General features: G+C 37.6%; 1 protein-coding gene across 2 annotated transcripts in view; it reads right to left on the reverse strand.

The window, feature by feature from the left end:
- The window catches only part of RNF17 (ring finger protein 17), a 101,602-nt gene that overhangs the window by 71,764 nt on the left and 16,605 nt on the right, over window positions 1-13,233 (reverse strand). For both annotated transcript variants that reach the window (XM_076009640.1, XM_076009639.1), the window contains exons 7-10: window positions 8,913-9,084; window positions 4,541-4,617; window positions 4,190-4,264; window positions 640-944 (exon numbers count right to left, since the gene is read on the reverse strand). In XM_076009640.1, coding sequence (XP_075865755.1) covers window positions 640-944; window positions 4,190-4,264; window positions 4,541-4,617; window positions 8,913-9,084 — 629 coding nt within the window. The remainder of the gene's footprint in view (window positions 1-639; window positions 945-4,189; window positions 4,265-4,540; window positions 4,618-8,912; window positions 9,085-13,233) is intronic.

Consider the following 13,233-nt stretch of genomic DNA (forward strand, 5'->3'; position numbering starts at 1 on the left):
GAGGGAATAAAAGCAGATCTTGAAAATGGTCCTAAAGACGACTATTAGTATAAAACTAAATATAGTAGTATCTCACTCCTACCATGATGGGGAGAATGCCAACACTGGAAATCCGATCAAACAATTGTGATATATCCAAATGTTATAAAACAGATGACACATTCATGATAGTTTATCTTGTAATAGATTAAATCACAGGACAAAGATTTAAGAGAAGCTGTTTTTTTTGAGACAGGGTCTCACTGTTACCCAGGCTGGAGTATGGTGGCACAATGATAAAGAAAAGCTGCTCTTAACTAAGATAAATAAAACTGCTTCCATAAATCACATTTCTCTCATTTATTATCTTTTATAAAAGGTTTATATGTGAACACTAAAAAAGGTCAAATACCCTAATTAAACCAGATATTAAATGTACAATTCAGAGGGTGGCTATATTATTGCATTGAAAACAAAAATTATCCTAATTCTGGAAAATGTGAGAAGTAGGGGCATGGAATCAACAGGTTTTAACTCATAACAAAGAATAAGATTGTAACAGCAATACGTTTCTGTTAAATGCACAGAACAAAAAGGTACAAATTCTTTCTAATTACAGATAAAAGATTTTTTTCTCCCCTGCTTTTACATTTCACTTACTTTCCAGGTTTTCTTCAATAATTTCTTCAATTATCACATCAGGGCTGGATCCCATCTGAGGTAGCACAGCAATGGTTTTAGGTGACATCATTGCAACCTCTTTCTGTGACTGGAAGTTTTTTGCTTCTAAATGCACATCACTGGCTTCTGGTTGCAAAGGAGGTAGTGGTGTTTCACTGGTTAAGATAGACATGTCAACCTTTCTCTTTTCTAGTGATGAGTATGTATCATGACAAGAGAGCTCCTTTTTATTATTGTATTTATTTTGAACATTCTGTCCAATCTCATTTTCTTGAGGATAACATCTGTTTAAAAACAGAGATATATGGCTACAAACACAGAGGTGTATGGTACAACCTGGAGCAAATCACTATAAACTTCTGCTGAGGCTAATAATTACCATTAATCTGAATTCTCTAGGTATGATTATTCAACAGCCATAAACCCACAACTAATTATTTATCCATTCTACTCCATATTTTTCTATCTTCTCCATATATCCAGACAGTTTTGGCTGTCAAATCTACAAACATAGAAATTTGACAATGAAATGATATTGAGTCTCATAAAGTTTGTATTTTATGAGATTTAGCTTCATGATAGATTTAGTTCCTTCACAGATCATTAAGAAGCCATTTTAGAAATAAGAACCAACAAAGTCAACTGGATTTAGCAATGATACATGTTTTTCTGCCTCTTTCAACAGAGAGCAGACATTTAATATAAGTAAAATTAATATATGTTGAATAAGGTCCAAACACCTGAGAGACACATGGACACAACCTTGCAATCGAAACATCTCTTTTCATAACAATTCCCACTAAACCTTATTAAGATGTTTACTAGTTAACCACCTTCTTCTGACTTATAGAACACCACTTTTTTCTGTTCTCCTTCAACCTCTGCCTGCTCCTTCTCAGTTTTGTTTTTGTTTTTTTCAGATTACCCTTTTCGTGCTTTAAATTTTGATATCTTTCAGGATACTGTCCTTGACCTATTTCAACACCTGCTCTAACTGGGCAAACCCATGGTTTAATTACCACCTACCATCATGTAATCAGTACAGGCAGGTTACAGTAACACTTTCCCTAAGAACTAGGAAAAATTTTTAAAAAACTGCTCCCAAAGTTAAATTTAAAATCAACAGAAGATCAGTAGACTCTTAAAGAGACAGAATAGTTTTTAGTCTTACAAATATTGGATAGTAACAATATTCAAGTTATGAAAATATCTAAAAGAACAAATTGACAGCAAAAGTTGTTGATTATCCATAGAAGCACAAAAAGTGATGCAACAGAGGCAAACATGTGGCAGAGCTCACCTAAGCACTGGGGGAAGATGATTTGGGCTGAAGGACTGGTATTCCAGTTTGTCTGGCAAGATTCTTCCCTCAGGTGGAGAGGAATGCAGTTAGCTATCTTAGCCGAATGCTGTTAAACTATTGGATTAATCTTATTCTCTTTATTCCAAAGAAGACTAGAAACAAAGCAACTTGGGACAATTGTGGGTATTGGAAAAAAGGATGCCATCATAAATATTTTAGTTCCTGTTATATTTGTCCATTAACAAACTGGCATCTTGACTATACATCAGTTTTGTGAACTTGGCTTTTATGAGTTTACCTGGCTTAGAGTAGATATGTCCACATATGTTTCTGAGACTGAAAAACTGTGGGCCAGACTGATTTGCTCCCCAAGGTAATGAATGTGATGCTTCTTGGGGGACCATTTACCTTGGAGACAAACACAAGTGAACTCATTTCCTTTTTGGAGTTTCCTACTACATCCATATTCTGTACTACTTGTAAACTCAGAATCAAGTCCAAGATTTCTTAAGTTTCAGCACATATATGCAACTGTGCTTGACCCATTTCTCCCTAGATAGCTGGTAAACAATAGGAACTCAACATATCCACTATCTTCCTCCTCCCAACTTACTTTTCTTCCATATTCCTAATCTTGATGAATAATTGACCACAATCTGTCAACTTAGTCACCAAAGTCAGACCTATAAATCATTGAGGACGCTTTCCTTTTCCTAATCTGAAGTTTCACATTCAAACTTTACTAAGTTTTATTAATGTTATTTAGCATTTGTTGTATCTATCCTCAGTTCCTATCCTGTTAAGTTTGGGTTCTCATCGTTGGCTGAGTCTATTGATACAACAGCCTAATTAATCCTTCGGCCTCCACTGTCACGCTCTCCCCCAAATAATCCCCTAAATGGCCACCAGAGTTATCTTTTTAAAATGTAACCTAATTATTTTTACTTTCATGCTTAAAACCTTTTAGAGGCTTTCTACTGCCCAGGGCTATACTGTACAACAGAACTTTCAGTGATAATGGGAATGTGCTGTTTCTAATATAGTTTTAAATGTCTGCTCTAAAATTCATGTTGAAACTTAATCTCCACTGTGGAGATATTAAGAGGTGGGGCCTTTGGGGAAGTGATTAAGTCATGCCCCACAAACGTATCAGTGCCTTATAAAAGGGCCAAAGGGAACTAGCTTAGACCTGCTTTTACTAGTCTGCTCTTCCACCATGAGAGGATACGTTTGCTACGTGAGGATACAGTATTCAAGGTGCCACTTTGAAGCAGAAATCAGGGCCTTCACTAGACACCAAACTTGTCAGCACCTTAATGTGGGGCTTCCCAGCCTCCAGAGCTGTAAGGAAATAAATTTCTCTTCTTTGTAAGTTACCCACTCTCATATATTTTGTCACAGCCTGTCTGTCACAAATGGACTGAGACAGGTAGCCACTAGCCACATGTAGCTACTGAGCACTTGAAATGTAGCTAGGCTAGGCCATTGAGGAATTGAATTTTAATTTTATTTGGTTTTAATTATTTGTGCTTAAATTTAAACAGCCACATGTAGTCAAGGGCTACCATACTGGACAGTATGAACCAAGAAAATAAAGTTCAAACACCATTAGACAGCGCACAAAATCTGCAGGACTATGTTTAGTCTATGTATCCTCAGGTACATATGGAATGGAATTATATATACAGCTTCCTGAATGCAGCACGTTATTTCGCTGCCCATACATTGATGTCTACTTTCCTTTTGTTCTCTTTTTCACTTGCTACTCATTTTTCACGGATAAGAAAAAATAAAATCTCTTTCCAAGTCCCATGTTCTCCCAGGAAGAAATGATCATTCCCTTCCTTTGCACTTCCACTAAATTCTGTACATATTTTCATAGAAATCATGCATTTTATTGTTTGTTTGTCTACATTTAATCTTAGCCAAAAGGCCAAGAAGTGGTTATTAATATTACTGTTTACATGTCTGTCTTCCTGTACTTATTGTAATGTCTCTGACATATATCTCAATATCTAGGGTGTCAGCGCCTAGCAATGCTCAATGCTTACTGACCTTTCTAGGCCTTTAAAAAAATATTATACATAGAATTTAACTATAGAAGCTATTTTATCCTTTAAATTATTCTTTCTATTTTTAATCAAACTACACTCAACATCAATTTTTTTGTCTCTTAGAGAACAAGGGTACTGTCAGACACTAATGGCATATTGATATTATACTTACTTTACTGAGTCCTCAAATTCAATCTTTCCCATATCGTTGAACATACAGATGATCTCACTGCAATTCATAGTCAATCTAAAATAAAACATTAAGCATACTAGCAAATGTTCTAATACAAGTTTATTACTTTCTCTAAATAAAAATCAGTTGCAAACATTGAAAGAGCTAATTGAAAAGAAAACATTTAAATAACTTCCTAATTTATCATATATTACACTTATCTTAGTTTTGTTGCTAACTTGGGAAACATTTGCGACCCAAATTTTCAATCTATAATTGCTTGCTATTTTAATAAATTTAGGTCTAACACATCTTTATACTTGTTACAGTCTCCTGTTATGACTTACTCACCTGGGAGGGTTCCTTAGTTTTAGAGAACTAACTTTTGACAATTCACTCTCTAACGTTAACTTCAAAGTTCGGATAATCTAGAATCAAAAAAGAAGTGTCATTCATGCGTGAATTTGCTTCTGTCACAAATATTGATGAGGCTGGGCAGAGTGGCTCATGCCTGTAATCCTAGCATTCTGGGAGGCCAAGGCAGGAGGATCACTTGAGCTCAGGAGGTTGAAGACCAGTCTGAGCAAGAAAGAGTGAGACCCATCTCTACGAAAAATAGAAAATTAGCCAGGTATGGTGGCAACATGCCCACAGACCCAGCTACTCAGGAGGCTGAGACAGGAGGATCACCTGAGACCAGGAGTTTGAGGTTGCTGAGTTAGGCTGACACCACAGCACTTTAGCTCAGGCAACAGAGCAAGACTCCAAAAAAAGAAAAAAAAAAATATATATATATATATATAGATGAAACAGATTTTAAAAGGACAATTATACTCTATAGGTATTTCATTAATTCATTCAAGGTTCAATTTGGGGCACCCAAAGGAAGGGATGCAAATAAGTACTTATGACTATTTTTCCAAAATGAGTTTAAAATATTTTGAAAATATGTATTAGGGTCATTAAGTATGAAATGTCTGATTTCCTTAATTACTAAGTTTGACAGCTGAAATCTCTGATATTTCACTTTGACCCTACAGGCTATCAACTGACTATCACTTCCCTCCAGGCTTTAGACCACTTCTTCCAAGGAAAAATATTCAATTTTCAACAAGCTGTGGAAAATGCCTTTTGTGATTTCAACACTACTCGCTCTCCAGGCTTCTTTGCTGCTGTCACAAACAAGCTGCCCTTAAGATGGCAAAATTGTGTAGATAATTCAGGCACATACTTTGACTATACTGCTTCTTGTTTGAGATATAATAAACTAGATATTTGATTTGCAATCAGACATTTCATATTTAATGACCTAATATTAAAAGAAAACGACACGCCAGGCATGGTGGCTTATGCCTATAATCCTACCACTTTGGTAGGCTGAGGTGGGAGGATCCCTTGAGACCAGGAGTTCAAGACCAGCCTGAGCAACACAGTGAGACCTTATCTCTTAAAAAAAAAATACAAAAATTAGCCAGGCATGGTGGCACACTCTTGTAGTCCTAGCTACTCAAGAGGCTGAGGCAGGAGGATCATGTGAGCCCAGGTGTTTGATGTTGCAGTGAGCTGCGATGATGCCACTGCACTCTAGCCTTGGCAAAAAAGCAAGACCATAAAAAAAGGTAACAGACATTAGCTAAGAAATGGGATAGAGCTACAGAAACACAGAAAATTCTGATCAGATTCATTGTCCACCTATATTGCTATCTTCAAATGTTTTCTTTTTTCTTTTCTTTTCCTAACTAGAGTGAAGACCAAATTTTATCATTTTTTCACCTCCTGGTGCCTCACATGTAATACCCAGGAAATGACTATTACCATTTTTAGAACTACAATTCAAGGAAGCCAACTCTTTCTTTCATTTAAAGTTAGAGACTTTGGCGGACGCAGTTGCGTGAGGGATATCTGCCATCCTCAGTGCAGTGGAGCAAAGCTTGTTCCTCTCCCACTCTGTTGCGCAGGTTGAATTGACCAAAGCAATGGTGATGCAGAAGCCTAGTCCCCTGATGGTCGGGCGGGAATTTGTGAGACAGTATTATACACTGCTGAACCAGGCCCCATACATGCTACATAGATTTTATGGAAAAAACTCTTATGTCCGTGGGGGATTGGACTCAAATAGAAAGCCCGCTGATGCAGTCTACGGACAGAAAGAAATCCATAGGAAAGTGATGTCACAAAACTTCACCAACTGCCACACCAAGATTCACTATGTTGATACTCATGCCACTCTGAATGATGGTGGTGGTGGTCCAGGTGATGGGGCTTCTCTCTAATGACAACCAGGCTTTAGGCCAGGCGCAGTGGCTCACACCCGTAATCCGAGCTCTCTGAGAGGCCGAGGCGGGCGGATCATTTGAGTTCAGGAGTTCGAAACCAACATGAGCAAGAGCAAGACCCCATCTCTACTATAAATATAAAGAAATTAATTGGCCAACTAATATATATAGAAAAAATTAGCCAGGCATGGTGGCGCATGCCTATAGTCCCAGCTACTTGGGAGGCTGAGGCAGAAGGATCGCTTGAGCCCAGGAGTTTGAGGTTGCTGTGAGCGAGGCTGACGCTATGGTACTCACTCTAGCCTGGGCAACAAAGTGAGACTCTGTCTCAAAAAAAAAAAAAGAAAAAGATAACCGCCTGCGAGGACCTGGAGGCCCTCAAGGTGGGCTGGGTGGTGGAATGAGAGGCCCTCCCCGAGGAGGAGGCATGGTGCAGAAACCAGGATTTGGAGTGGGAAGGCGGATTGCTCCAAGGCAGTGAATTGCTCTTCACTGATCTTCACACAGTAGTTCACACCCTAACTCCTGCAGAATGGTGAATTTCTTCAACCACCCTTTGGTATCTTGGAGTATGATCCAAGTCTATTATAAACGCTTATGTTTGTACAATTTTACTTTGATTTCGTGTTAATAGTGTGTGCTCCCTCCCCATCTCTTCCCTCTCCTTTAGTCCTTCACTTCCAATTTTGTAGAATGATATTTTAGTAGTAACAGATTTTTAAAGAAGAAGAAAAGACTGAATTTCCTTGCTTACTTTGCATATACAGACTGGATTTTTTTTTAACAGCCATTTCCCCAAAGGAATGTCTCACTCATTACTGACATTTGGTATGTTTCATTTATTGGAATATTTCTTACTTATTTTCTATGTGTTTCAAAAGCCTGTGAGAAATACAGGATTGATAAACATTTTAAAGGCGGGAAAAGGCCAAATTGTTTCTTCTTTGAGAGTCATGACTATCTTCTGGTGTGGAGAAATTGCCATTGGAAAATTTGAGAATTCTGATGCTTACTGGTATGGTTAATAACTGAATAAAAGGTGTTAATAGAGTTTTTTCTTTTGATACTTGATAACAAAACAATTCTAAAACCTGTTTTTACCATTAAAATTTAAATTGTGAGATAGGTTTTAAATGTCTAGACTGCAACTGATATGCTTTTCTTGAACCGTTAGATTTTTTTGAAGTAGAGTTTTTTCATGTTTAATTTGTATTTGTAAAAAACAAAAGACAAAAAAAATCCCCCAAATGCAAATAACAAAAAAACAGAGCAAAACTGTTGATCCTTCTATTTAATCTTTGATTCCAGTCTTGACAATTGTTTAAAGAAAAATAATAAAAACAATCTAGATTTGTGTTATCAGAAAAAATTAATAATAAAGTTAGAGACCTTGGAGCCAGGTAAACCAATGGCTTCTGTATTTTGGTTCAGTCCCAATATTTGATTTCCTATGGGAATGAGACCCTGAGGAGCCAAAGATGACTAGAGCAGCATCTACACCCTTACAGAGTGAGCAGAAATCAGCAAAGAAGATCTATGATTAACCTTGTCTTGCCAAATTATGGTATCTTACAAGAAACATGGTTGTTGTTTTTTATTTTTGCCCAATTCTGCCCTTTGGACACATGATTAGATGACAAGAGATAGCTGAAGCAGCTTGTCTCTTGACTTGCACTGAAGAGGTGGGAAGAGAAAAACATGAATGAGATCTTGAATTACATTTTAAGTCAAGAGTTGACATCTATACCTAAATTGTTTATGAGAAGAAAACAGAGTATCCTTTGGTTTGTTACTCTTATTTGGCCTCATTTTCTATCCAGGTGTCTTAGAAACCACAAATTTCACCTCAATGTCACTCTGCTAGCTGTCACATCATGTGTTACAAAAAGTTTATTACACTATTTCCCTAAGTGGTAAAAAAAATAAAATAAAAGACCATACACATTTTTTTTTTTTTTGAGACAGAGTCTCACTCTGTTGCCCTGGCTAGAGTGCCATGGCTTCAGCCTAGCTCACAGCAACCTCAAACTCCTGGGCTCAAGCAATCCTTCTGCCTCAGCCTCCTAAGTAGATGGGACTACAGGCATGCACACCACCATGCCCGGCTAATTTTTTCTATATATTTTGAGTTGACCAATTAATTTCTTTCTATTTTTAGTAGAGACGGGGCCTCACTCTTGCTCAGGCTGGTTTTGAACTCCTGACTTTGAGCGATCCTCCCGCCTCGGTCTTCCAGAGTGCTAGGATAACAGGGGTGAGACACCGCACCCAGCCCACATTTTATGATGTTGGTCTTAGATTTCAAATGCCTAAGAATTCTAAATTGATGACAATACAGGTTAGGTTAATCTGAAAAACACAGTCTTCTTAAGTCTTAACTATATCATTCCAAAGCATGTAAAATAAGCTACAACAGAAATAATTCACATTGTAAAATATTAAATTACCTGATTAAGGTCACAATATGTTCTCAGAGAAGGTGCTGATTTTAACTCTTTTGCTATCTTCATAGCTGCATCCAAATCATTTTTTTTCTCTTCAATGTAGCTTTTCGTCATTGTTAAATTCGACAGATAATCATCTCTATTTCTTACAAGTTCGTCACACAGGTTCTTTTTCCTTCATTTAAGATCTCAAAGTTATTTTGCAGTATTTCATAAACATTTATATAAATGTAAATTTATAGTAACAGTATCTGAAAGGATAATTTTACTAGTTGATGAATTTAACAATTAAATGAGGCATACAGTAACTGAACTATATCTAAAAGGGTACTTTTAGTACTTGATAAACTTAACATATAACACGGTACATGAAGCATTTAACTGAACTGAAATGTATTAGTTAAAAAATATGTATAATTAGAGAAAAAGCAAATTTTCTAGAAGGCAAGTGATTACAGATAAAGACATACAATAGACCACATAAAGCCTGGAGGAGAAGCTGAGCTGAGACATTTAATTTGGGAAATTAAGACATATAAAAGCAGCCATGTACACAGGGGAATTGAAAAAGCCACAATGAGGCGCAGGCGAGATAGCATGCTCAGAAAATACCGGAGAAGACCTCAGGCCTTCCCCTCAGGCTGATCCCTAGTCTCAGGGCACATCCAGCTACTCAGTAAAGGCCTGTTCTAGCAAAAGCCAGTCTGCAAAGACTGGGGGAGGCGGCTATTTTTTCAAATGCTCAGTTTCAACAAAACCACCACTAGGCATACACAGAAATAGAAAAACATGGTCCACTGAAAGGATGAAAACAGAGTGGTAGAAACTATTCCTGAAGAAGCAAGCATTACACTTAGTAGACAGTCTTAAAACAACTGTGTTTAATATGCTCAAAGAGCTGAAGAGAAATGTGGACAAAGAACAAGAAAAAATCAGGCCAGGCACGGTGGCTCACACCTGTAATCCTAGCACTCTGAGATGCTGAGGCAGGAGGACCGCTTGAGCCCAGGAGTTCTAGACCAGCCCTATTAAAATGCCATCATCATTTTTCAAAGATACAGGAAAAATAATTTTATGCTTCGTATCAAACCAGAGAAGACCCCGTATAGCAAAAGTAATCCTAGGCAATAAAAGAAAAATGGGAGGTTATCAATTTACCAGACTTCAAGCTATATTACAAGGCTATAGTAACTAAAACAGCATGGTACTGGCACAACAAAAGAGACATAGACCAATGGAACAGAACTGAGAACCCACATATAAAACCATCCTCATATAGCCATCCAATCTTTAACAAAGCAGACAAAAACATACACTGGGAAAAAGAACCCTTAATAAATGGTGCTGGGAAAATTGGATAGCCACATGTGGAAGACTGAAACAGGATCCACTCCTCTCACCACTCACAAAAATCAACTCACAGTGTATAAAAGACTTAAAGCCAAGGCGAAAAACTGTAAGAATTCTAGAAGAAAATGTTCAAAAAACTCTTATAGACATTGGCCTAGGGAAAGAATTTATGAAGACGACCCCAAAAAGGCAATCACAGTAACAATAAAAATAAACAAACATGACCTGATCAAATTAAAAGGCCTCTTCACAGCCAAGGAAACTATCATGAGAGCAAACAGACAACCAACAAAATGGGAGAAAATATTCACATGCTACACATCCGATAAAGGGCTGATAACTAGAATCTATCTAGAACTCAGGAAAATCAGCAAGAAAAAAAATCAAACAACCCTATCAAAAAGTGGGCAAAGGCCGGGCGCTGTGGCTCACGCCTGTAATCCTAGCTCTTGGGAGGCCGAGGCGGGCGGATTGCTCAAGGTCAGGAGTTCAAAACCAGCCTGAGCAAGAGCGAGACCCCGTCTCTACTATAAATAGAAAGAAATTAATTGGCCAACTGATATATATATATAAAATTAGCCGGGCATAGTGGCGCATGCCTGTAGTCCCAGCTACTCGGGAGGCTGAGGCAGAAGGATCACTCGACCCCAGGAGTTTGAGGTTGCTGTGAGCTAGGCTGATGCCACGGCACTCACTCTAGCCTGGACAACAAAGCGAGACTCTGTCTCAAAAAAAAAAAAAAAAAAAAAAGTGGGCAAAGGACATGAACAAAAACTTTTCAAAAGCAGAAAGAGTAATGGCCAATAAATATATGAAAAAATGCTCAACATCTCTAATCATCAGGGAAATGCAAATCAAAACCACAATGAGCTATCACTTAATTCCAGTGAGAGTGGCCTTTATCAGAAAGTCCAAAAACAATAAATGTTCACGTGGATGTGTAGGGATAGGAACACTTATACACTGCTGGTGGGACTGCAACTAGTACAACCTCTGTGGAAAACAATATAGAGATACCTCAAATAGATACAAATAGAACTACCATTTGATACAGCAATTCCATTACTGGGCATTGGCCCAAAGAAAAAAAATCATTCTATTAAAAAAAAAAAAAATCTGCACTAGACTGTTTATAGCAGCACAATTCACAACTGCAAAGATGTGGAAACAACCCAAGTGCCCAGCAATACATGAATGGATTAATAAAATGTGATATATGTATACCATGGAGTTCTACTAAGCCACAAAAAACAATGGTGATCTAGCACCTCTTGCATTACCCTGGATGGAGCTGGAGCCCATTCTTCTAAGTGAAGTATCACAAGAATGGAAAAACAAGCACCACATGTACTCACCATCAAATTAGTATTAACTGATTAACACTTATGTGCACGTATAGTAGTAATATTCATTGGGTGTTGGGAAGGTAAGGAGGGGAGGAGGAAATGGGTATATTCACAACTAATGAGTGCGGTGTGCACTGTCTGGGGGATGGACACACTTGAAGCTCTGACTCAGGTGGGGCAAAGGCAATATATGTAACCTAAACATTTGTACCCCCATAATATATCCAGAAATTTAAAAAAAAGAAAAAAGATGTCAGGTTAAGACACGGTGGCTGAAGCCTACAATCCCAGCACTTTGGGAGGCCAATGTGGGAGGATCACTTGAGTACAGGAGTGGCAACATAGCAAGACACTGTCTCTACAAAAAACAAAACAAAACAAAAATTAGCTGGGCATGGTGGCTCACCTCTGTAGTCCCAGCTACTAAGAAGGCTGAGGCAGGAGGATTACCTGAGCCCAGGAGTTTTAAAGGCTACAGTGAACTATGGTCACACCACTGCACTCCAGCCTGGGCAACAGAGCAAGGCCCTGTCAAAAAAAAAAAAAGTCTTATTCAACATACTACTGTAAGTTCTAGCTAGAGCAATCAGACAAGAGAAAGAAAGAAAGGGCATCCAAATTGGAAAGGAAGAAGTGAAATCATCCTTGTCATCCTTGTTTGCAGATTATACGATCTTATATGTACAAAAAACCTAAAGACTCCAGAAAAAGAACTAGTAGAACCTATAAGCAAATTCAGTAAAGTTGCATGATACAAAAATCAACATACAAAACTCAGTAGCATTTCTATATGCCAAAAGCAAACAAGCTGAAAAGGAAACCAAGAAAGTAATCCCATTTGCAATAGCTACAAATAAAATGAAATACTTAGGAGTAAATTTAACCAAATTGAAAGATCTACATAATGAAAACTATAAAACATGGATTAAAGAAATTGAAAAGGACATAAAAAAATGGAAAGATATTCCATGCTCATGGATTGGAAGAATCAATATTGTTAAAATGTCCACACTACCCCAAGCAATCTACAGATTTAACACAACCCCCATCAAAATACCAATACATTCTTTACAGAAATAGAAAAAATAATCCTAAAATTTATATGGAACCACAAAAGATCCAAAATAGCCCAAACCATCCTGAGAAAAAAAAACAAAAAACTGGAGGAATCACATTACCTGACTTCAAATTGTACTACAGAGCTGTAGTAAATAAGACAGCATGGTCTTTGCATAAAAACAGACACTTAGACCAATAGAACAGAATAGAGAACACAGAAATAAAGCCACACATCTATAATGAACTTATCTTCAACAAAGTTGCCAACAACATACAGCAGGGAAAGGACAGTCTCTTCAATAAATGGTGCTGGGAAAACTGGATATCCATGTGCAGAAGAATGAAACTAGACCCTTACCTCTCACCATATACAAAAATCAAATCAAAATGGATTAAAGATTTAATCTAAGACCTGAAACTATGAACTACTAGCAGAAAACACTGGGCAAATGCTTCAGGACATTGGTCTGGGCAAAGACTTCTTGAGCAATATCCTTAAAACACAGCCAACCAAAGCAAAATCGGACAAAGGGGATCACATAAAACTAAAAAACGTCTTCACAGCTAAG

This window comes from Microcebus murinus, chromosome 13 (assembly GCF_040939455.1).
Source record: "Microcebus murinus isolate Inina chromosome 13, M.murinus_Inina_mat1.0, whole genome shotgun sequence".
Taxonomy (NCBI): domain Eukaryota; kingdom Metazoa; phylum Chordata; class Mammalia; order Primates; family Cheirogaleidae; genus Microcebus; species Microcebus murinus.